The 24854-nt window shown below is 38.7% G+C and overlaps 1 protein-coding gene across 10 annotated transcripts in view; it reads left to right on the top strand.

Moving 5' to 3' along the window:
* Window positions 1-24854, top strand: part of LOC142373457 (NACHT, LRR and PYD domains-containing protein 14-like) — a 337305-nt gene that overhangs the window by 302938 nt on the left and 9513 nt on the right. For all 10 annotated transcript variants that reach the window (XM_075456715.1, XM_075456713.1, XM_075456714.1 and 7 more), the window contains 7 exons: window positions 1538-1714; window positions 1922-2095; window positions 9565-9741; window positions 13966-14145; window positions 17892-18071; window positions 21260-21433; window positions 22119-22159. In XM_075456715.1, coding sequence (XP_075312830.1) covers window positions 1538-1714; window positions 1922-2095; window positions 9565-9741; window positions 13966-14145; window positions 17892-18071; window positions 21260-21433; window positions 22119-22159 — 1103 coding nt within the window. The remainder of the gene's footprint in view (window positions 1-1537; window positions 1715-1921; window positions 2096-9564; window positions 9742-13965; window positions 14146-17891; window positions 18072-21259; window positions 21434-22118; window positions 22160-24854) is intronic.

Genomic DNA, 24854 nt, shown 5'->3' with positions numbered 1-24854 from the left:
AGTTGCTGTTGTTGTAGTTGTTGTTGTTGTGGCTGTAGTTGTTGTTGTTGTTGTAGTTGTTGTTGTGGCTGTGGTTGTTGTTGTTGTAGGCGTCGTGGAGGGCAGGAGTCCAGGTCCGGATCCGGCACAGCGAGAGCGCTCAGTGTAGGGTAAAGAGGTGTGGATGAAAAGGGAGAGGAAAAAGTGTTATCAGTAGAATATGGTGGTGGCTTAAAAGGAGATTCAGTCTTAGTCAGAGATAAATTATCTTTTCGTCCACATACTGCATTATCATCATCATTCTGTCCTGGCATTTGTTTAGCATTTTTCTTTCTTTCTCTCACTTCACTTTCCTTTTTCCAACACTCTATACCTTTCTTGCATTCTTCTATTTTTTTCCACTGTTTAACCTTCACTGTTTTTTTTTTCTTCATATCTTTCTCACATTTGCAAATCTTCTCTTCTAATTTTCTTATTTCAGACATTTTAAAAGAACCTTCAGGGGGAAAACCCCATTTTTTTATCCAATAAGTAGTCCATTTTACACTCTCCGGACCATATTTTTTTATCATTTCATCATACTTGGGTCCCCCGGGAGGGTCAGAAGCCCGAGACATACTGTTTCCCATTCTCGGACTTGGAATGGGGGAATATATTCCTTCACTCAAAGGACGTCTCCAATGAGGACCTTAATCTGTACTCACACTTCTTCGGAGTACTACTTCAGTCACACTTCCTCGGACTGATTCAGTCACACTTCTACGGACTGACTTAAGATTCACTTACCCGTGAAATCTCTGTCTCGCTAATGACACAACCGGGAAAACCCTCTTTTCCAAATAATAACAGAAAGCAATCTTACCGCCCCAGATTACTGTGTTTCAAAAGATGACCCCAGCGCTGGTATCCAGGAAACAGACCCGTCAGCCCTCTCTCTCCGAAAGGCCTTGGAGGTATGAGGCTGGAGCTTCAGTCCAGGCTGATCAGGCACTGCGGTCCGGTCCAGGTAAACCAGTCGAGGGATCCTGTTAGTGACGCCAAGATTGTTGCGGAAATTTTAGTAAGGCACAGAGTCAGTTATTTTCTGAGGAGATAAGATGCTTTTAATAATATCTTGCAAGAGAGAACAACACAGAACAGAGTTCAGAGTTGCTCTGACTCTTAGACGAAAACAAGTCAGTTAATATACAGGTTAATACGTAGTCACTCCTTTGATATGTTCAAGACTTTGTTATCTATCTTTCCTCCCTTTCTACAGCCAAGGCGCCTCTGTATCATGCCATCTTCCCTGTCAAACCCCTTAAAGTTGTTAAATCATAAGAGCACAATACCCTCATTGAAAGAGGGAGAAAAGAGAAAAACAAGTGTCTTAAATGAGTTATTACCGGGTGATACAGAGTAACACTCATACAAGGTATATGTGAATTAATTTTTTCCCTTACACATTGAATACTGCCCTCATAAACTGTAACGTTTGAGCTCTTTTTCACTTGTTCTGGTGGACTGTTTTAACCTGCATCCTGTTGGCTTCAGCTCACATGCTTTATTCTTTATTCAGATTGCAGTGCTGTGGGTTGTCAGACGTCAGCTGTGCTTCTCTGGTCTCAGCTCTGAAATCTAACCCCTCCCATCTGACAGAACTGGACCTGAGGTACAACTACAACCTGCAGGAATCAGCAGCGAAGCAACTGTCTGATCTTGTGGAGAGTCCAGACTACAAACTGAAGACTCTGAGGTCAGTTCACTGAATGGAACTGTTGGAGGTCTTCATGTTTCCAGACACAATTAATTCTTCTGCATCTTCATTTATAATTTCTAGTTAATCAAATGTAAGAAAACACATTGAATAATTATTTGATGCTGACACTAATATTTAAGGCCTGCAAAGATATAAAAGCACATTTGATTCCATTTTTTCGACATGTTTTTGTGTTTCATTCAGATTTGAGCACTGCAGTTTGTCAGAGATCAGCTGTGCTCCTCTGGCCTCGGCTTTGAAGTCCAACCCCTCCAACGTGACAGAACTGGACCTGAGCTGGAACACCATAAAGGATTCAGAAGTGAAACAGCTGTGTGGTTTTCTGGGAAGTCCACTTTGCAGACTGAAGACTCTGAGGTCAGACGCCACCTTTTAGTTGTGTTCCAAGATGAATGTGATGTGAAAGCTGTGTTGACACTAAACTTTACATATCAGACTGATGTTCTACTGATCCTAGGGCTGTCCACGACCAAGGATTTTGTTGGTCGACCAGTGGTCGTCATTTACTCCGATTAATCGACTAATCGACACCCCCCCCCCCCCCAAAAAAAAAAATTAAATTAAAAAAAATTTGAAACAAAAACAAAAAAAACCCATCTTCCTTTAATGCCCGGCTGCCGCATCTCTGCGCATTTACCACTAAGGCCGGGAGTACCCTTGTGTGACTAACAAAATGTTTCCTGGTTAATCTAAACACTAGGCCTACAGCCTACACAAAAATCAATTGACTGCTCAGTTCTTCTCTCAGTCGGAGAGTGAGAAAAAACCCGACGTTAGTGACCATTGGCTGACAAGCAGAATTTCACAATCGCACAAGCCGGGTGCTTCAAGTCTGCCCTCTCTTTACACGGGCAAATTATTTCAGATTTTGACATTCTGAATGTGTCACAAAAATAATCAGAAAGACAGACGGACTTTGAACATTCTGACCGCGATTTGGATCTCACCACGGTCCAATGGAGGACAACAGATAGTGTCGGTGCTGAAGCCGATGGTCACACTTACCGAGTTGCTTTCACAAGATGTTAATGCATCTCTCTCTGCCACGCTGCCCATGCTCATAAACATGAAAGGACGTCACCAAAATAAAATAAATAAACCTGTTGCTGCGCGAGGATGACAGCGCGGCCATGATCTGTGTGTGGTAACGGGTCGGAAAGTACAGCGCTGACCGACCACCTCTGTTCCAGAAGGCGCTCCAACATGCAGTGGAGTTCCATCTCGTGGAGACATCCTGGATGAGTTTGTGTTCAACAACGTTCTGTTGTATTTGTTTTTCAGTGAGAGCCGCTGTAGCCTTGGCACTTTTCTTAAAATGTCCAACAAGACATCTGGCAGCTGCTATGACATGGCAAATGGGATCTTTTTTAAGAGCCGGATCGATGCACGGCTGCAAAGTGTGCCCTGCGCAACAAACTCCTTGGACGTTACCCCAGGACGGGTTACGCGCTAACTGATCGTTCTGTCCTTGTGACACGAATTTACCGTTTGATTTGTTTGACGTCTTCCTTTATCAAGCCCTTCAAATTAAAAGTCCCGGGAGCCCTTTGACGAGACGCAGCTTTTTTTTTTCCTGCGACCATCAACCAATGGAATTTGGTCGACTTGTAATTTTTTTGGTCGACCAACGACCAATCGATTATTTGCCGTCAGCCCTAACTGATCCACACTGAGGACCATCACAGTAAGTCTGTTTTTTCAGTGTTTTTTCTCATAAGCATCTGAACATGCAGCAGAGGATCAGCATCATAATGAAATGTGTTGGATGAGAAGATGGAACAAAGTCTCAGCATGCTGCAGTCCTAAAGATGGAGAAAAACAAATCTCCAGGTTGATTATAACATCTATAAAGGGAAACATTACTCTTATAATTTACAACTGAGGAATGCAGGAAAGTCCTACTTCTCTGACATCATCACCAAAAATTGGTGATGAAACAACTCCACCGCTGCATCAAGAGTGTACAGCACTGAGAGAAACGGCGGAGAAGTGAAGCCCAAGCAAAGTTTGATCGCTGATGCGTTCAGTAGCGTTACGCCATACGAGTCGACGTCCACCCGGCACAAAGACCTTACAGATGCTGTAACATACCACATGGTGCCCGTGTACACCGTCACAAAAGAGGGCTTTCAGAAAATGCTTTGGACGCTGGACAAACGTTACAAAATACCATCCCCAACATATTTTAATCAAGTGGCCATTCCAAAAATCTACAACGAATGTAAAATGAATGTTGAATCCGAGCTCCGTGAAATTGAACGTTTTGACACAACGACGGAGCTGTGGTGGAGCCGGACGACTGAACCTTACATCAGTTTAACGCTCCATTTTATAACAACAAACTTCCAACTCAAGACCCGATGTCTGCAGACCTCCTTCTTTTGTATTATGTGTTTTACTTTTCAGAAAAATGCTTAGTTTTCACTGAACCCACAGTCATATCGTATCGATATCGAGATATGAAATATGAAGGCATTTCACAGTTCATCTCAGATCTCAGGATCTCAGGCTCATGTAAAGTCTGCACAGTCAGAAGTCTGATCAATACTGCAAAGAGTGACTATATCCATGTTTTAATGTGCATAAACAGAAGTAAGGTCCAGTGAAGGGATGCACAACAGCAGGGTAACGTTGTAAAACTCTGCACCTTGAGGAATCTAACAGGTTGGTGATAGAAACTCTTCTGAAGTCATGTGGGCCGTGCTGCCAGGCTCCTGTACTGCCTGCCTTCCGGTAACAAGGAGAACAGTTGGCTCCTTGATGATGCTGCGTGCCTTCCCAAAGCATCGCTTGTGGGGTTTGTCCTGCATGGCAGGAAGAGTTTCCCCTGTGCTGTGCTGCTTCCACCACTCTCTGCAGTGTTTTGCGGCTGTAGGCAGACAGTATCACACCATAACACAGCCCGTCAGCAGCTTTTCGGTTGTGCTCCTGTAGAAGCTGCTGATGATGTTGAGATTCATGCCAAACTTCCTCAGCTTCCTCAGGAAGTGGAGCCACTGGGAGCTTTCATGCACAACATATCCACAAGCAGAGTCCAGGATAGGTCCTCTGTGATCTGCCCTCTGCTGACCGTTTCAACCATGGCACCGCTGATGTAGAGCTTTCAGTGTCCCCTCTCTCACTGTCTCCTTCTGAAGTCCACCATCTCTTTTTTGTTTTGCTAACGTTAGGAGAGAGTTTGTTCACCTGACACCAGGTGGTAAGTGCTGCTCCCTCCTCTCTGTAGGTTGTCTCGTCTTTCTCTGCGATGAGACCTAAAATGGTGGTGTCATTGGCAAACTTAATAATGACAAAATCCCACTAATAATACATCAGCATCCTTTAATCTGCCTTTAATCTGAAGACTGAGGTCAGACACCATGTTTTAGTTGTTTGTTCAGATTAATATGATGTGAAAGTTGTGCTGGTCTTCATGGTAAAGTCTGTTTTCTTCTTCAGGGGTTTAGTTGATGAAATTATGATTTATTAAATAATAAGAAAACACAGTGAATCTGTCAGACAGAAACAAATCTAGAATCACTGGCTGATGCTTCTAGAGCTCCAGAGTTAGTGAATATTTCTGGCTGAAACAATAACAACAGTTTGGAGCAGCAAAACTCCAAAAGCCCGTTAATCAGCTGATACTAACAAACTCCCCTCCAACACTGTTGGAAATGAACAATCTTTGACTTGATTAGAAAACAGCTTTCATCACAGCAGCAGTTATCTTCAGTCAGATTCATTCATGATGACAAAATCCAGCCAAAAAGCTTCTCCCACTAATAATTTAAAGTAAATCATTTTCAGTTTGGACCTTTTTGCTCCACTTAATTTATTTAAATGATAAATTAGCTAAAAGTAGAAAAGTCCTGCAGCAAAAAGTGTTTTTGCAATAACTCCAAATTTATAACAACGCCAAGTTTATAGGCCACACAGAGAGAATGCCAAGCTACCACCAAACCACCAAATTCCTTTTTATTCTTTATTAGTAATTCCGTTTCCATGTGGGACTGAATGTGAAGCTGAATGAAAATGATAGCATTCAGCTTTGGTAGCAGACATTGAGATTTCTCCCACTGGGTCTCCAGTGGAACGTGGTGGAGCAGCACAGATGTTGGCCTTCAGGCTCCAGGCACCCACCCTCCGTCCCTCTCACTTTCTTTTCTCAAATCAATCTCTTCAACCTCACATCTAATAACAAGAAACTTAAAGTGTTTCATGAAAGCAACATATTTCTGTTTCTAAGGCAACGGTTTAGTCCAAATTCTGATTGTTTTCAGCACAAAATCATCCTTCTTCATCCACTGACATTGAACAATGTGTTCTTCTCTCTGGTTTGTATCAGAACATTCCAAGAAAAACAAAGTATCAGGAGGAGGGAAAAGGCATAATTCCTTCTTTTTTTGTCTTAAAAGAAGACAACTGTAAGTGTGCAACGTATTTTCATACAAAGTAACTGACTCTAAAGACACAAAAGCTGGTGTAACACTCTCCCCATTATCATCAATGACCCTAAGAGGGAGGAGCAGAGACGGGTGGGCCAGAGGAGTGTGAGGTGAGGACAGAGAACAGGGAAAAGAATGATCTTTATTCATTTAAAATGCTGTCATATTTCCTTTCAAACTGAATTTACTATCACCAGATGGAGGCAGTTTATAACTGAAGATTACTAAGTGTTTCAACACCTCAGGTGTTCACATTGAAGGCATCTAGCTTATTCGTGTTGTTTTTTCTGCATTACTCTCAAATTCTAATGATATAGATACATATTTGCTGTACAAAGCTTTATTGAAAACTTTAAAAGTTCACTATTCAGAAAAATGTGACACCAGTTCAGCTAATTGTGTTGTGCAGTTTCAAGTCAACGTGTATTTTAATCTGGCAACAACTGGCCTCTAAAGATGGTTCCGGATTGAGAATATTGTCAAAAGCCGCTTTCGGACAGACCGTTCTAAGAACGCAGTTATCAGAACTGTCCTACTCGAATTTCGTTCTGATAACTGTCCTTCCCCACTGGAACTGTTTCAGTCTGCATTCGCACATGAGTCGGGACCAGGTCGAGACTGATGCGGCGCGCGCAGCTTTCTGCGTCAGTGACGTGTTAGCCGTTAGCCGTTTAGCTCCACATTCAACAACAAAACAAAACCGGTAAAAGTAAGCAGAGAAGAAAGGACACCAAAGAGAAGCTAATATGGAGAGCGGGGAGGCCACCGTGTTTATGGTCTGCATGATGGTGATATTATTCATGGACGATGACATCAGGCGTCTAACATCGAGGCTGGAAGAGCTCACAGAGAGAGTCAGGAGACGATACTTTTTCATTTCAATAAGGAAGAAAGGAGAGCAGAGCGCTGCAGACAAAGGAGACAAAGTATAAGTTTAACTTATTAAACACCTGCTGGTTCTGTCTGTGTCATATGAGGAAACATTTCAGCCGTGATAGCATGACATGGGGCGTAGCTACCGACCACCACACACCTCCGTCTGATGCGTTATATAGAACCATGAAAAGACCCGACCTCAGAGAAGGAGCTAAATAGTTATAGGAACTAAGGGAGAAAGCCCCGAGTTCCTGTATGTCCGAACACGGGAGAAAACGGCCCCGCGGATTAAAAGGTTATTAGAACTGCCAAAGGTTCCTACAGTCCGAAAGCGGCTATAGAGCTGTTTGTTCCCCCATTTTACAACATAATCAGGCAGCCATTTTTACCTCTGAGCCTCTCCAGTCCATCAGGACTTAACTGAGGGCTTCAGTGGGAACTGACTTTCATTCCACCTTAATTATTCCAAATGTAACTGCATCAAATTATGAGAGAATTTATAAAACTGTCATTAACCGTGTTGAGTTGGTTCCTTTTTGGGGGTTTCAGCTAAAGTGGTTTCAGTGCTTCCAGAATGTTCCCTAAATAAAACCTTACTTGGATTTTCAGAAGTGAACTTGAATTTATTTGCATACTTTTAAAGATGTAATCAGAAGATCTCAGACAGTTTCCAGATCTTTAAGTATTCATTTCACCACGTAAGCACAGAACATTATCAGAAAGTATAAGAGAATCCCACAAAAGTTAAAGAAATTCATTCTAATTGTAATATTTTTAATTTCTTTCTTCAAACAAACACAAAAACTGAATTAAAAAAGAAAATATGGAGAAATTAAAATAAAATGAAGAAATAAATGATTTGGAGGGATTAAATAAATCAACATTGCAAAGGAAACTAATACAGGAATAATAAATGAAAATAAGACAAATAAATACATTCTAATTGTAAAAATGTATTCAATTCAAAACTGAGTCACAAAGTAAATAAATAGCAACATTAACACAATTAAACCAACAAACAATAGAATTAAGGCAGAAAAATGACATTCTTTATCTTTGTTTAGGCACAAATTCTGATTTTCTTATTATTTTACTTAAATTTATCATCTTACAAACTAATTTATTGAACTATTTATATATTTTGTATATATTTCAGATTATGGCTGTTTCAGTCCTCCATAGAGGAGAGCCCAGAAGTAACAAGTGATCACCTTTTTTCCCCAATAACACCATTAACCCATAGTCTGTAATGTTCACTGTCACGGCCCGGCTCGTGAACATAAAATGGAGACGAACACAAGGGGTTAAACAAGTTGTTCATTGTTAAAAGCCAGCCCGCGTTAACTCTCAGCACACACATCAAGCAGCATGAGTGTTGGGAGTCCACACTGTAAACAGGAGACTCTGGGCTCAGTTCCCTGCCTGTAAATATAGTATCATTTCTATGTCAAATCTATAAAATGTTATTTTGTTTCCTAAATTTCAATTTTGAAAATCAGAAAAATCTGAAAATTAAAATCTGAAACTGAAGGAAAAAAAATTCAAACACGAAAAAACACATAAAATCAGATTTGAAATGAAAAATGCATCAAATAATCTACAATCAAATAACATCAAAGTAAAATCATCTGTTTTAACTTTGAATGAAATTTCTTTTTACAGAATAAGACTTGACTTTCAGTTTCAGCTGATGGAAAAAGTAATATTTGGGCCCAGTTAAACTCCATGTAGAAACAGCTTTGGTAGCGAGCATCTGTACTGATCTGCTCATTAGTCCAGTGTTTGGATTTCCTGAAGATGAGTCTCTAAGCTGAGCTGCTGCGTGCTGTGTTTCTGTCTGCTTCTAAATCATGTGACTCTGATGGAAGCTGTGATGTTTAAAGACTGAATGGAAACACTGAACTTAACACTCTGACTCCTCCTTGACTTCAGCTTTGTAGCTTCCTGCTGGAGATGGAGGAGGTCTCCCAACCATCAGCCTCAAACTCCACTGATTCTGATAGTTAGTCAAAGTGTCCATCAGCATCCATTAATCAGCCAAACTGATCAATCAGTCCACCTCTGGATGCTTCCAACACTTTTCTAAGGCTCTGTAATGTTTGGACTGACTGAAATATTCAAACACAACAAGTCACAGTAACAAGTTCTGCTGCTGTCGACTCTTTAAAGAAGTTTGATGACATGATTATATTAAACATCACTACACCATGTTTTTGTGCCTTTAACATTCAATAAAACAATTAATTTGATCTTTATTTCTATCAGTTTGTTCCCATTTGCTCCCAAATTGCTCCTGACATGTTTGTTTTCTTTGAAACTTGAATCATTTGGCTGCACAACATGAGTTTGTATGGATGGAGCCACTGGTGGAGCTGGCAGAGTTTAAGAGCTGAAGTCACTCCGTCTTTATTGAAGCAGCAGCATGTTGTCATTAATATTAATGAGAGCTCTTTTTCTCTTGTTCTGTTGGACTGTTTTAACCTGCATCCTGTTGGCTTCAGCTCACATGTTTTATTCTTTATTCAGATTGGAGGACTGCAGTTTGTCAGAGATCAGCTGGGCTTCTCTGGTCTCAGCTCTGAAGTCCAACCCCTCCTCCCATCTGACAGAACTGGACCTGAGCAGGAACTACATCAGTGACTCTGCAGCGAAGGAGCTGAGCAGCTTTCTGCAGAGTCCACACTGTGGACTGAAGACTCTGAGGTCAGACACCATGTTTTAGTTGTTTGTTCAGATTAATATGATGTGAAAGTTGTGCTGGTCTTCATGGTAAAGTCTGTTTTCTTCTTCAGGGGTTTAGTTGATGAAATGATGATTTATTAAATAATAAGAAAACACAGTGAATCTGTCAGACAGAATCAAATCTAGAATCACTGGCTGATGCTTCTAGAGCTCCAGAGTTAGTGAATATTTCTGGCTGAAACAATAACAACAGTTTGGAGCAGCAAAACTCCAAAAGCCCGTTAATCAGCTGATACTAACAAACTCCCCTCCATCACTGTTGGAAATGAACAATCTTTGACTTGGTTAGAAAACAGCTTTCATCACAGCAGCAGTTATCTTCAGTCAGATTCATTCATGATGACAAAATCCAGCCAAAAAGCTTCTCCCACTAATAATTTAAAGTAAATCATTTTCAATTTGGACCTTTTTGCTCCACTTAATTTATTTAAATGATAAATTAGCTAAAAGTAGAAAAGTCCTGCAGCAAAAAGGGTTTTTGCAATTACTCCAAATTTATAACAACGCCAAGTTTATAGGCCACACAGAGAGAATGCCAAGCTACCACCAAACCACCAAGTTCCTTTTTATTCTTTATTAGTAATTCTGTTTCCATGTGGGACTGAATGTGAAGCTGAATGAAAATGATAGCATTCAGCTTTGGTAGCAGACATTGAGATTTCTCCCACTGGGTCTCCAGTGGAACGTGGTGGAGCAGCACAGATGTTGGCCTTCAGGCTCCAGGCACCCACCCTCCGTCCCTCTCACTTTCTTTTCTCAAATCAATCTCTTCAACCTCACATCTAATAACAAGAAACTTAAAGTGTTTCATGAAAGAAACATATTTCTGTTTCTAAGGCAACGGTTTAGTCCAAATTCTGATTGTTTTCAGCACAAAGTCATCCTTCTTCATCCACTGACATTGAACAATGTGTTCTTCTCTCTGGTTTGTATCAGAACATTCCAAGAAAAACAAAGTATCAGGAGGAGGGAAAAGGCATAATTCCTTCTTTTTTTGTCTTAAAAGAAGACAACTGTAAGTGTGCAACGTATTTTCATACAAAGTAACTGACTCTAAAGACACAAAAGCTGGTGTAACACTCTCCCCATTATCATCAATGACCCTAAGAGGGAGGAGCAGAGACGGGTGGGCCAGAGGAGTGTGAGGTGAGGACAGAGAACAGGGAAAAGAATGATCTTTATTCATTTAAAATGCTGTCATATTTCCTTTCAAACTGTATTTAGTATCACCAGATGGAGGCAGTTTATAACTGAAGATTACTAAGTGTTTCAACACCTCAGGTGTTCACATTGAAGGCATCTAGCTTATTCGTGTTGTTTTTTCTGCATAACTCTCAAATTCTAATGATATAGATACATATTTGCTGTACAAAGCTTTATTGAAAACTTTAAAAGTTCACTATTCAGAAAAATGTGACACCCGTTCAGCTAATTGTGTTGTGCAGTTTCAAGTCAACGTGTATTTTAATCTTGCAACAACTGGCCTCTAAAGATGGTTCCGGATTGAGAATATTGTCATAGAGCTGTTTGTTCCCCCATTTTACAACATAATCAGGCAGCCATTTTTACCTCTGAGCCTCTCCAGTCCATCAGGACTTAACTGAGGGCTTCAGTGGGAACTGACTTTCATTCCACCTTAATTATTCCAAATGTAACTGCATCAAATGATGAGAGAATTTATAAAACTGTCATTAACCGTGTTGAGTTGGTTCCTTTTTGGGGGTTTCAGCTAAAGTGGTTTCAGTGCTTCCAGAATGTTCCCTAAATAAAACCTTACTTGGATTTTCAGAAGTGAACTTGAATTTATTTCCATACTTTTAAAGATGTAATCAGAAGATCTCAGACAGTTTCCAGATCTTTAAGTATTCATTTCACCACGTAAGCACAGAACATTATCAGAAAGTATAAGAGAATCCCACAAAAGTTAAAGAAATTCATTCTAATTGTAATATTTTTTATTTCTTTCTTCAAACAAACACAAAAACAAAATTAAAAAAAGAAAATATGGAGAAATCAAAATAAAATGAAGAAATAAATGATTTGGAGGGATTAAATAGATCAACATTGCAAAGGAAACTAATACAGGAATAATAAATCAAAATAAGACAAATAAATACATTCTAATTGTAAAAATGTATTCAATTCAAAACTGAGTCACAAAGTAAATAAATAGCAACATTAACACAATTAAACCAACAAACAATAGAATTAAGGCAGAAAAATGACATTATTTATCTTTGTTTAGGCACAAATTCTGTTTTTTATTATTATTTTAGTTGAATTTATCATCTTACAAACTAATTTATTGAACTATTTATATATTTTGTATATATTTCAGATTATGGCTGTTTCAGTCCTCCATAGAGGAGAGCCCAGAAGTAACAAGTGATCACCTTTTTTTTCCCCAATAACACCATTAAAGGACAAGAGCGTTTTTTTGACATTGGGCCCTTGATTTCACATTATAACATGATGTTCTACTCACCCCTGCTTGTTGTTGGTAATTTGGAGCTGTTTTTGAATTTTGAATTTTTGTCGTAAAGTGGGTGTTACTGACGTCCTCGTCGTGCTACTACCACAGACAAACACACACGGACTTTACGACAAAAATTCAAAATTACAGTAACCCGTATTTTTTTAAGTAAGCGACGCACCTCCACGTTATCAGTGCTAGTGTACAGTAATTAATAAATTATAAACAGCATAGTTTGTGCCTGTATCACGTTGCCCATAGGAAACCGTTTCATGGCCGAATATCTCAAGAGAGCAGCCAGACGCCTCGCGAATATCTTCGGAACAGCTCCAAATTACCAACAACAAGCAGGGGTGAGTAGAACATCATGTTATAATGTGAAATCAAGGGCCCAATGTCAAAAAAACGGTCTTATCCTTTAACCCATAGTCTGTAATGTTCACTGTCACGGCCCAGCTCGTGAACATAAAATGGAGACGAACACAAGGGGTTAAACAAGTTGTTCATTGTTAAAAGCCAGCCCGCGTTAACTCTCAGCACACACATCAAGCAGCATGAGTGTTGGGAGTCCACACTGTAAACAGGAGACTCTGGGCTCAGTTCCCTGCCTGTAAATATAGTATCATTTCTATGTCAAATCTATTAAATGTCATTTTGTTTCCTAAATTTCAATTTTGAAAATCAGAAAAATCAGAAAATTAAAATCTGAAACTGAAGGAAAAAAAATTCAAACACGAAAAAACACATAAAATCAGATTTGAAATGAAAAATGCATCAAATAATCTACAATCAAATAACATCAAAGTAAAATCATCTGTTTTAAGTTTGAATGAAATTTCTTTTTACAGAATAAGACTTGACTTTCAGTTTCAACTGATGGAAAAAGTAATATTTGGGCCCAGTTAAACTCCATGTAGAAACAGCTTTGGTAGCGAGCATCTGTACTGATCTGCTCATTAGTCCAGTGTTTGGATTTCCTGAAGATGAGTCTCTAAGCTGAGCTGCTGTGTGCTGTGTTTCTGTCTGCTTCTAAATCATGTGACTCTGATGGAAGCTGTGATGTTTAAAGACTGAATGGAAACACTGAACTTAACACTCTGACTCCTCCTTGACTTCAGCTTTGTAGCTTCCTGCTGGAGATGGAGGAGGTCTCCCAACCATCAGCCTCAAACTCCACTGATTCTGATAGTTAGTCAAAGTGTCCATCAGCATCCATTAATCAGCCAAACTGATCAATCAGTCCACCTCTGGATGCTTCCAACACTTTTCTAAGGCTCTGTAATGTTTGGACTGACTGAAATATTCAAACACAACAAGTCACAGTAACAAGTTCTGCTGCTGTCGACTCTTTAAAGAAGTTTGATGACATGATTCCATTAAACATCACTACACCATGTTTTTGTGCCTTTAACATTCAATAAAACTGTTAATTTGATCTTTATTTCTATCAGTTTGTTCCCATTTGCTCCCAAATTGCTCCTGACATGTTTGTTTTCTTTGAAACTTGAATCATTTGGCTGCACAACATGAGTTTGTATGGATGGAGCCACTGGTGGAGCTGGCAGAGTTTAAGAGCTGAAGTCACTCCGTCTTTATTGAAGCAGCAGCATGTTGTCATTAATATTAATGAGAGCTCTTTTTCTCTTGTTCTGTTGGACTGTTTTAACCTGCATCCTGTTGGCTTCAGCTCACATGTTTTATTCTTTATTCAGATTGGAGAACTGCAGATTTTCAGAGATCAGCTGGGCTTCTCTGGTCTCAGCTCTGAAGTCCAACCCCTCCTCCCATCTGGCAGAACTGGACCTGAGCTGGAACACAAACATCAGTGACTCTGCAGTGAAGGAGCTGAGCAGCTTTCTGCAGAGTCCACACTGTGGACTGAAGACTCTGAGGTCAGACACCATGTTTTAGTTGTTTGTTCAGATTAATATGATGTGAAAGTTGTGCTGGTCTTCATGGTAAAGTCTGTTTTCTTCTTCAGGGGTTTAGTTGATGAAATGATGATTTATTAAATAATAAGAAAACACAGTGAATCTGTCAGACAGAATCAAATCTAGAATCACTGGCTGATGCTTCTAGAGCTCCAGAGTTAGTGAATATTTCTGGCTGAAACAATAACAACAGTTTGGAGCAGCAAAACTCCAAAAGCCCGTTAATCAGCTGATACTAACAAACTCCCCTCCAACACTGTTGGAAATGAACAATCTTTGACTTGGTTAGAAAACAGCTTTCATCACAGCAGCAGTTCTCTTCAGTCAGATTCATTCATGATGACAAAATCCAGCCAAAAAGCTTCTCCCACTAATAATTTAAATTAAATCATTTTCAGTTTGGACCTTTTTGCTCCACTTAATTTATTTAAATGATAAATTAGCTAAAAGTAGAAAAGTCCTGCAGCAAAAAGGGTTTTTGCAATAACTCCAAATTTATAACAACGCCAAGTTTATAGGCCACACAGAGAGAATGCCAAGCTACCACCAAACCACCAAGTTCCTTTTTATTCTTTATTAGTAATTCTGTTTCCATGTGGGACTGAATGTGAAGCTGAATGAAAATGATAGCATTCAGCTTTGGTAGCAGACATTGAGATTTCTCCCACTGGGTCTCCAGTGGAACGTGGTGGAGCAGCACAGATGTTGGCCTTCAGGCTCCAGGCACCCACCCTCCGTCCCTCTCACTTTCTTTTCTCAAATCAATCTCTTCAACCTCACATCTAATAACAAGAAACTTAAAGTGTTTCATGAAAGCAACATATTTCTGTTTCTAAGGCAACGGTTTAGTCCAAATTCTGATTGTTTTCAGCACAAAATCATCCTTCTTCATCCACTGACATTGAACAATGTGTTCTTCTCTCTGGTTTGTATCAGAACATTCCAAGAAAAACAAAGTATCAGGAGGAGGGAAAAGGCACAATTCCTTCTTTTTTTGTCTTAAAAGAAGACAACTGTAAGTGTGCAACGTATTTTCATACAAAGTAACTGACTCTAAAGACACAAAAGCTGGTGTAACACTCTCCCCATTATCATCAATGACCCTAAGAGGGAGGAGCAGAGACGGGTGGGCCAGAGGAGTGTGAGGTGAGGACAGAGAACAGGGAAAAGAATGATCTTTATTCATTTAAAATGCTGTCATATTTCCTTTCAAACTGAATTTAGTATCACCAGATGGAGGCAGTTTATAACTGAAGATTACTAAGTGTTTCAACACCTCAGGTGTTCACATTGAAGGCATCTAGCTTATTCATGTTGTTTTTTCTGCATTACTCTCAAATTCTAATGATATAGATACATATTTGCTGTACAAAGCTTTATTGAAAACTTTACAAGTTCACTATTCAGAAAAATGTGACACCAGTTCAGCTAATTGTGTTGTGCAGTTTCAAGTCAACGTGTATTTTAATCTGGCAACAACTGGCCTCTAAAGATGGTTCCGGGTTGAGAATATTGTCATAGAGCTGTTTGTTCCCCCATTTTACAACATAATCAGGCAGCCATTTTTACCTCTGACCCTCTCCAGTCCATCAGGACTTAACTGAGGGCTTCAGTGGGAACTGACTTTCATTCCACCTTAATTATTCCAAATGTAACTGCATCAAATGATGAGAGAATTTATAAAACTGTCATTAACCGTGTTGAGTTGGTTCCTTTTGGGGGTTTTCAGCTAAAGTGGTTTCAGTGCTTCCAGAATGTTCCCTAAATAAAACCTTACTTGGATTTTCAGAAGTGAACTTGAATTTATTTCCATACTTTTAAAGATGTAATCAGAAGATCTCAGACAGTTTCCAGATCTTTAAGTATTCATTTCACCACGTAAGCACAGAACATTATCAGAAAGTATAAGAGAATCCCACAAAAGTTAAAGAAATTCATTCTAATTGTAATATTTTTCATTTCTTTCTTCAAACAAACACAAAAACTGAATTAAAAAGAAAATATGGAGAAATTAAAATAAAATGAAGAAAAAAATGATTTGGAGGGATTAAATAGATCAACATTGCAAAGGAAACTAATACAGGAATAATAAATAAAATTAAGACAAATAAATACATTCTAATTGTAAAAATGTATTCAATTCAAAACTGAGTCACAAAGTAAATAAATAGCAACATTAACACAATTAAACCTACAAACAATAGAATTAAGGCAGAAAAATGACATTCTTTATCTTTGTTTAGGCACAAATTCTGTTTTTTTTCTCATTATTTTAGTTGAATTTATCATCTTACAAACTAATTTATTGAACTATTTATATATTTTGTATATATTTCAGATTATGGCTGTTTCAGTCCTCCATAGAGGAGAGCCCAGAAGTAACAAGTGATCACCTTTTTTTCCAATAACACCATTAACCCATAGTCTGTAATGTTCACTGTGACGGCCCGGCTCATGAACATAAAATGGAGACAAACACAAGGGGTTAAACAAGTTGTTCATTGTTAAAAGCCAGCCCGCGTTAACTCTCAGCACACACATCAAGCAGCATGAGTGTTGGGAGTCCACACTGTAAACAGGAGACTCTGGGCTCAGTTCCCTGCCTGTAAATATAGTATCATTTCTATGTCAAATCTATAAAATGTTATTTTGTTTCCTAAATTTCAATTTTGAAAATCAGAAAAATCTGAAAATTAAAATCTGAAACTGAAGGAAAATAAATTCAAACACGAAAAAACACATAAAATCAGATTTGAAATGAGAAATGCATCAAATAATCTACAATCAAATAACATCAAAGTAAAATCATCTGTTTTAACTTTGAATGAAATTTCTTTTTACAGAATAAGACTTGACTTTCAGTTTCAACTGATGGAAAAAGTAATATTTGGGCCCAGTTAAACTCCATGTAGAAACAGCTTTGGCAGCGAGCATCTGTACTGATCTGCTCATTAGTCCAGTGTTTGGATTTCCTGAAGATGAGTCTCTAAGCTGAGCTGCTGTGTGCTGTGTTTCTGTCTGCTTCTAAATCATGTGACTCTGATGGAAGCTGTGATGTTTAAAGACTGAATGGAAACACTGAACTTAACACTCTGACTCCTCTTTGACTTCAGCTTTGTAGCTTCCTGCTGGAGATGGAGGAGGTCTCCCAACCATCAGCCTCAAACTCCACTGATTCTGATAGTTAGTCAAAGTGTCCATCAGCATCCATTAATCAGCCAAACTGATCAATCAGTCCACCTCTGGATGCTTCCAACACTTTTCTAAGGCTCTGTAATGTTTGGACTGACTGAAATATTCAAACACAACAAGTCACAGTAACAAGTTCTGCTGCTGTCGACTCTTTAAAGAAGTTTGATGACATGATTATATTAAACATCACTGCACCATGTTTTTGTGCCTTTAACATTCAATAAAACAGTTAATTTGATCTTTATTTCTATCAGTTTGTTCCCATTTGCTCCCAAATTGCTCCTGACATGTTTGTTTTCTTTGAAACTTGAATCATTTGGCTGCACAGCATGAGTTTGTATGGATGGAGCCACTGGTGGAGCTGGCAGAGTTTAAGAGCTGAAGTCACTCCGTCTTTATTGAAGCAGCAGCATGTTGTCATTAATATTAATGAGAGCTCTTTTTCACTTGTTCTGTTGGACTGTTTTAACCTGCATCCTGTTGGCTTCAGCTCACATGTTTTATTCTTTATTCAGATTGGAGTGCTGCAGTTTGTCAGAGATCAGCTGGGCTTCTCTGTTCTCAGCTCTGAAGTCCAACCCCTCCTCCCATCTGACAGAACTGGACCTGAGCTGGAACACAAACATCAGTGACTCTGCAGAGAAGGAGCTGAGCAGCTTTCTGCAGAGTCCACACTGTGGACTGAAGACTCTGAGGTCAGACACCATGTTTTAGTTGTTTGTTCAGATTAATATGATGTGAAAGTTGTGCTGGTCTTCATGGTAAAGTCTGTTTTCTTCTTCAGGGGTTTAGTTGATGACATGATGATTTATTAAATAATAAGAAAACACAGTGAATCTGTCAGACAGAAACAAATCTAGAATCACTGGCTGATGCTTCTAGAGCTCCAGAGTTAGTGAATATTTCTGGCTGAAACAATAACAACAGTTTGGAGCAGCAAAACTCCAAAAGCCCGTTAATCAGCTGATACTAACAAACTCCCCTCCAACTCTGTTGGAAATGAACAATCTTTGACTTGGTTAGAAAACAGCTTTCATCACAGCAGCAGTTCTCTTCAGTCAGATTCATTCATGATGACAAAATCCAGCCAAAAAGCTTCTCCCACTAATAGTTTAAAGTAAATCATTTTCAGTTTGGACCTTTTTGCTCCACTTAATTTATTTAAATGATAAATTAGCTAAAAGTAGAAAAGTCCTGCAGCAAAAAGTGTTTTTGCAATAACTCCAAATTTATAACAACGCCAAGTTTATAGGCCACACAGAGAGAATGCCAAGCTACCACCAAACCACCCAGTTCCTTTTTATTCTTTATTAGTAATTCCGTTTCCATGTGGGACTGAATGTGAAGCTGAATGAAAATGATAGCATTCAGCTTTGGCAGCAGACATTGAGATTTCTCCCACTGGGTCTCCAGTGGAACGTGGTGGAGCAGCACAGATGTTGGCCTTCAGGCTCCAGTCACCCACCCTCCGTCCCTCTCACTTTCTTTTCTCAAATCAATCTCTTCAACCTCACATCTAATAACAAGAAACTTAAAGTGTTTCATGAAAGCAACATATTTCTGTTTCTAAGGCAACGGTTTAGTCCAAATTCTGATTGTTTTCAGCACAAAATCATCCTTCTTCATCCACTGACATTGAACAATGTGTTCTTCTCTCTGGTTTGTATCAGAACATTCCAAGAAAAACAAAGTATCAGGAGGAGGGAAAAGGCACAATTCCTTCTTTTTTTGTCTTAAAAGAAGACAACTGTAAGTGTGCAACGTATTTTCATACAAAGTAACTGACTCTAAAGACACAAAAGCTGGTGTAACACTCTCCCCATTATCATCAATGACCCTAAGATGGAGGAGCAGAGACGGGTGGGCCAGAGGAGTGTGAGGTGAGGACAGAGAACAGGGAAAAGAATGATCTTTATTCATTTAAAATGCTGTCATATTTCCTTTCAAACTGAATTTAGTATCACCAGATGGAGGCAGTTTATAACTGAAGATTACTAAGTGTTTCAACACCTCAGGTGTTCACATTGAAGGCATCTAGCTTATTCATGTTGTTTTTTCTGCATTACTCTCAAATTCTAATGATATAGATACATATTTGCTGTACAAAGCTTTATTGAAAACTTTACAAGTTCACTATTCAGAAAAATGTGACACCCGTTCAGCTAATTGTGTTGTGCAGTTTCAAGTCAACGTGTATTTTAATCTGGCAACAACTGGCCTCTAAAGATGGTTCCGGATTGAGAATATTGTCATAGAGCTGTTTGTTCCCCCATTTTACAACATAATCAGGCAGCCATTTTTACCTCTGAGCCTCTCCAGTCCATCAGGACTTAACTGAGGGCTTCAGTGGGAACTGACTTTCATTCCACCTTAATTATTCCAAATGGAACTGCATCAAATGATGAGAGAATTTATAAAACTGTCATTAACCGTGTTGAGTTGGTTCCTTTTTGGGGGTTTCAGCTAAAGTGGTTTCAGTGCTTCCAGAATGTTCCCTAAATAAAACCTTACTTGGATTTTCAGAAGTGAACTTGAATTTATTTCCATACTTTTAAAGATGTAATCAGAAGATCTCAGACAGTTTCCAGATCTTTAAGTATTCATTTCACCACGTAAGCACAGAACATTATCAGAAAGTATAAGAGAATCCCACAAAAGTTAAAGAAATTCATTCTAATTGTAATATTTTTCATTTCTTTCTTCAAACAAACACAAAAACTGAATTAAAAAAGAAAATATGGAGAAATGAAAATAAAATGAAGAAATAAATGATTTGGAGGGATTAAATAGATCAACATTGCAAAGGAAACTAATCCAGGAATAATAAATCAAAATAAGACAAATAAATACATTCTAATTGTAAAAATGTATTCAATTCAAAACTGAGTCACAAAGTAAATAAATAGCAACATTAACACAATTAAACCAACAAACAATAGAATTAAGGCAGAAAAATGACATTCTTTATCTTTGTTTAGGCACGAATTCTGTTTTTTATTATTATATTACTTGAATTTATCATCTCACAAACTAATTTATTGAACTATTTATATATTTTGTATATATTTCAGATTATGGCTGTTTCAGTCCTCCATAGAGGAGAGCCCAGAAGTAACAAGTGATCACCTTTTTTTTCCAATAACACCATTAACCCATAGTCTGTAATGTTCACTGTCACGGCCCGGCTCGTGAACATAATGGAGACGAACACAAGGGGTTAAACAAGTTGTTCATTGTTAAAAGCCAGCCCGCGTTAACTCTCAGCACACACATCAAGCAGCATGAGTGTTGGGAGTCCACACTGTAAACAGGAGACTCTGGGGTCAGTTCCCTGCCTGTAAATATAGTATCATTTCTATGTCAAATCTATAAAATGTCATTTTGTTTCCTAAATGTAGTTGGTTGTCACAAAGCGCCAGTGTTTGTCAGAGGAAGTGAAGAACATGCCCACTTTCAGTTGTTGAAAACTGCTTGTTAACTGGCTGTTAACCTTGTTCACAGAAAGACATAAAGCAGCAATCAGTACCATGGCTGAGCATTTTCTTAGGACATAAAAAAAGATCAAAACTTTAGAAATGATTCTGAATTCTTCTAAACAATAACATTTGATAAGATCATCTCAACTCACATGTTTCTTGTGATAAAGTTGTTTTTCTTAGTAAGACACATACAGATTAAAGTATCTTTTCAAATGCAGGTTTCAATATAAAACTGATTAATAAGAAGTTTGAATGAGAAAATCTGCACATTATTAGTATTAATATGTTGACATGAACAGACATATGACTCTTCCTCTGATATTGGTAAAATGTCTGTAGAATGATGAAATGATGACAGATTGGACTATAAATTATTTCAATAACAAGTTTTATTCTGTATTCAGATTGCGGTGGTGCGAGTTATCAGAGATGAGCTGTGCCTCTCTGGTCTCAGCTCTGATGTCCAATCTCTTCCATCTGAGACATCTGGACCTGGAGGAAAATAAGATGAAGGATTCAGATGTAAAACTGTTGCGTTCTATTTTGGAGAGTCCACACTATGGTCTGGAGACTCTGAGGTGGGTAAAGGGTTTAAGTCGATCTACATTGCTTGAGCAGTGTTGTCCTAAAAGTGGTCTCAAAGTAAAGATCCTGTTTCCTGTCGGGCTGCAGATGAATCACCAGCTGCTTTCTTTCTAAGGTTATAGGTAGAGAATGGTGACAGGCTTCAGGATTGGACAGAAAGTCAAAGAAAGACATCAATAGTCAGTCACAGTAATCAGGAGTATGTGAGGAAAACCAACATTTAATGTAACTAAACAAATAGCAGATAGGTCCATTTTGTTTAAGATGACTCATACTGTCATGAGCTAAATTTACTGTAAGATACTTTATACCTTAATTATTCATAGAAATTTGTATTAGTCATTAAAAAGCTTGTCCCAATGAACACATGATTCTAAGATGGCAGGTATTTGATCTCTGTATGCTCATGATCTGTTTTGAGTGACAGTAAAAAAGAGTAAATTCACACTTTTGGCAGAGCTGACAGACAGAGTGGGCTCCCTTTGAATTATGTTATTTACTTTTACCTGTTGCCAACAACGTGATGATAATCATCATGAAGAGAGACAACAAAAACATTTTGTATGATCATAATCATGAGCTTCAGAATTGTGACAGTTCTGCACCACTGTTTCATGACTGCTGAATAAAGCTCATTTTAACAAGTTCTTTATCTTATGGTTCTGTTTCTTCATGCAGACTCACCGAAGAGACACATGAAGCCTCCACTGTCAAAACTCGTGAGTACTAATTAATACTAATTAATGTATCGCCTGAAACGTGATCCATAAAGAATGTGGGCTCAGTTCATTATAACATCATTGATATTTGACAGGACTGCAGAAAAACATTTAAAGAGCAACATAAGGTTAAAATGAAGAAATTAGATTGTACCAAACTTTAAAATGTATCTAAAATATGATTTCTATTGCTGTAATGTCACGTTGGGGTGTGGGGAAGTTAGGACACGGATGCAGACTTTTTCAAAAGGAAAACTTGGATTTATTTCACAAGACAAAAACAAAGTTGAAACGAAAGGCCGGATTCAAAAAACTAACTGTGACAAAATAAACAAAGAACTTGGCATGGCATAAATAAATAAATACTTAGCTTGGCAGGTGGGTGACGAAGAACATGAGCAACACAGGTAACATGGGTAAGTAAACAAGCAGGTCAGGTAAGTATGGCAAACAGGTTAGACAAATATGGCAAAGATCCGGCAAACTGAGAGGGGAGACTGTAAACTAAATAGGGACTGAAGGCTGAGTTATACTTCTTTTAACTGCCCTTGCGTTAATGGCTCGAGACGTTTATGCTTCATTTAGCTTTGCCGGCGGTTGCGTGTGCTGCGTGGCGATTCACCGCCAGGACAGTAGGTGGAGCAGCGGGTTTTTTCAATGACAAGCCTACTACGATGAAAGGAAATTCACCGCCAGGACCTCTTCGGCAAGTCTCTCTTCGACTGGATTCATCATAGACATAATATTATGTGTATATTATATCTATGGGATTCATGCTTCTTCTTCTTCTTCTTCTTCTTCTTCTTCTTCTTCTTCTTCTTCTTCTTCTTCTTCTTCTTCTTCTTCTTCTTCTTCTTCTTCTTCTTCTTCTTCTTCTTCTTCTTCTTCTTCTTTGCTTTCTACCTTGGCGTTTGAAAACAGCGGCCTTTTATTAGGGGATGAAACCGGAAGATGAACACGCCGCCGGATGTGATGTAGATAGTGGCTTCCGCTCGCGTCGTGCGTGAAGTTTAGAAAATTGAGGTGACACACGCAACCACGCAAGGGCTTGCGTTGCGTCTTGCGTCACCGACCATAAATCAGGCTTGAGAGTGATTGGACAGTGAGTGAGCTGAGGGGAAAAACACAGGTGAAGTGAGTGAAACTAATGAACTGGTAAGTGAAGGGAAACTAAAACATGACCTAAAAACCAAAACATAACCTAAAACATAAAACTTAAAACATAAGTCCTGTGGCGTGACATAATAATTCATTAGTAATGCTTGAGTGAGGTGGAATAATCGAATAAATTAGTAAAAAGAAAAAAGCCATTGAGGGATGTTGTAAGAACTTTAGCAGAACCAGCTGTGCTAATGCTAATGTGGGTCTGCCATGGTGAACCCAGAGCTGTTCCAGCGATGGACTCCAAAAAGAATTAGTTCGATAGTTCTCCTTGTATAATCTCACTATTGTGTGATGCAAACTATAAAAACATGGACAACACAGTTAAATACATAAATGTCACTGGCAGCTCACACTTACCATCTGTTCTCATTTCATCTACTCAGATCCCAACTAGTGCAGCTGAATGTTACAATAAATACTGCAGATTTAGGGAATTGTAGGATGGAATTATTTCTGTTGCTTTTATTGGAGATCATCCCATATTGTCCATGTGAAATGAGATGATAAAAGAAACATTAGAGCTTCTTGATGCTTTGGGAATTCTTCCTGATCATGTTTTGGCTGCCACCTTAAATATGGCTGCCACCTTAAATATGGCTTCCACCTTAATATGGCTGCCACCTTAAATGTGGCTGCCACCTTAAACCCCCCCTAAAACCTGAAGTTTTTCTGGAAATTCAGCAATTGTGTCAACGCTTACTAAATGATTGATTTCTCAGCCTCTGTAGCAGATAGAAACAAAATTCAAAAAGTATTTGAGAGCTTACACCTGTGGCTTTCTTTGGAAATTGAGTTCATTTACATACACCTTCACGAAAATAGAAAATGTATAAAGTAAAGTGCAGGAACAGCACTATTTTCAATTATAAAACAGAAATAAAATAAAATGAAAAGTAAAGTGCAGGAAAAGCACTATTTTCAATAAAAAAACTAATAAAATAAAAAGTAAAGTGCAGGAACAGCGCTATTTTCAATTAGAAAACAGTAATAAAATAAAATCTTATTTTATATTTAAATTATTTATTTATCTATTTATTTTATCCCCAGTAATCTCTTCGTACCGGCAGCACAAGGAGCCCATACACATTCCAATAAACGTTTTCATCCCCGGCACAGTTACGTGTGACCACTTTGCCATCTTTGCTCGAGCTGGAGTCTGAAGTACCTGCTCACTGTATCTATTCGTCTCGGAAACGAGATGCGCCCAAAGCTCCTCAGTAAAAATATGAGTAAATGCCTGCAACGGTGTGGCATCTGCAGGTAAATCCACTTTCACCCCTGGTGTGCGGTTGAAATCTCTCCGTCGATTACGGTGCTAATTGTCAGTCTTCCACTCACATTCAAACCCTTCAAAATCATCCTCGCCGTTATCGTCATCTTCAAACATATGTGCTAGCCAGTGGTGTAGTGTACCTTTTTGAGGTGGGTATACTGTATAGTTGGCCAGTCATAGGCCCGTGGTACCAAACTAGGGGTCGGGACTCGGGACCCCTCAGGACCAATAGTAGCCCCTTAATGCACGCCGTACCTC

The sequence above is a fragment of the Odontesthes bonariensis genome, chromosome 23 (assembly GCF_027942865.1).
Source record: "Odontesthes bonariensis isolate fOdoBon6 chromosome 23, fOdoBon6.hap1, whole genome shotgun sequence".
In the NCBI taxonomy this organism is placed as follows: domain Eukaryota; kingdom Metazoa; phylum Chordata; class Actinopteri; order Atheriniformes; family Atherinopsidae; genus Odontesthes; species Odontesthes bonariensis.
The sequence above is the reverse complement of the archived record's forward strand: the minus strand, read 5'-3'. Positions and strand labels throughout refer to the sequence as shown.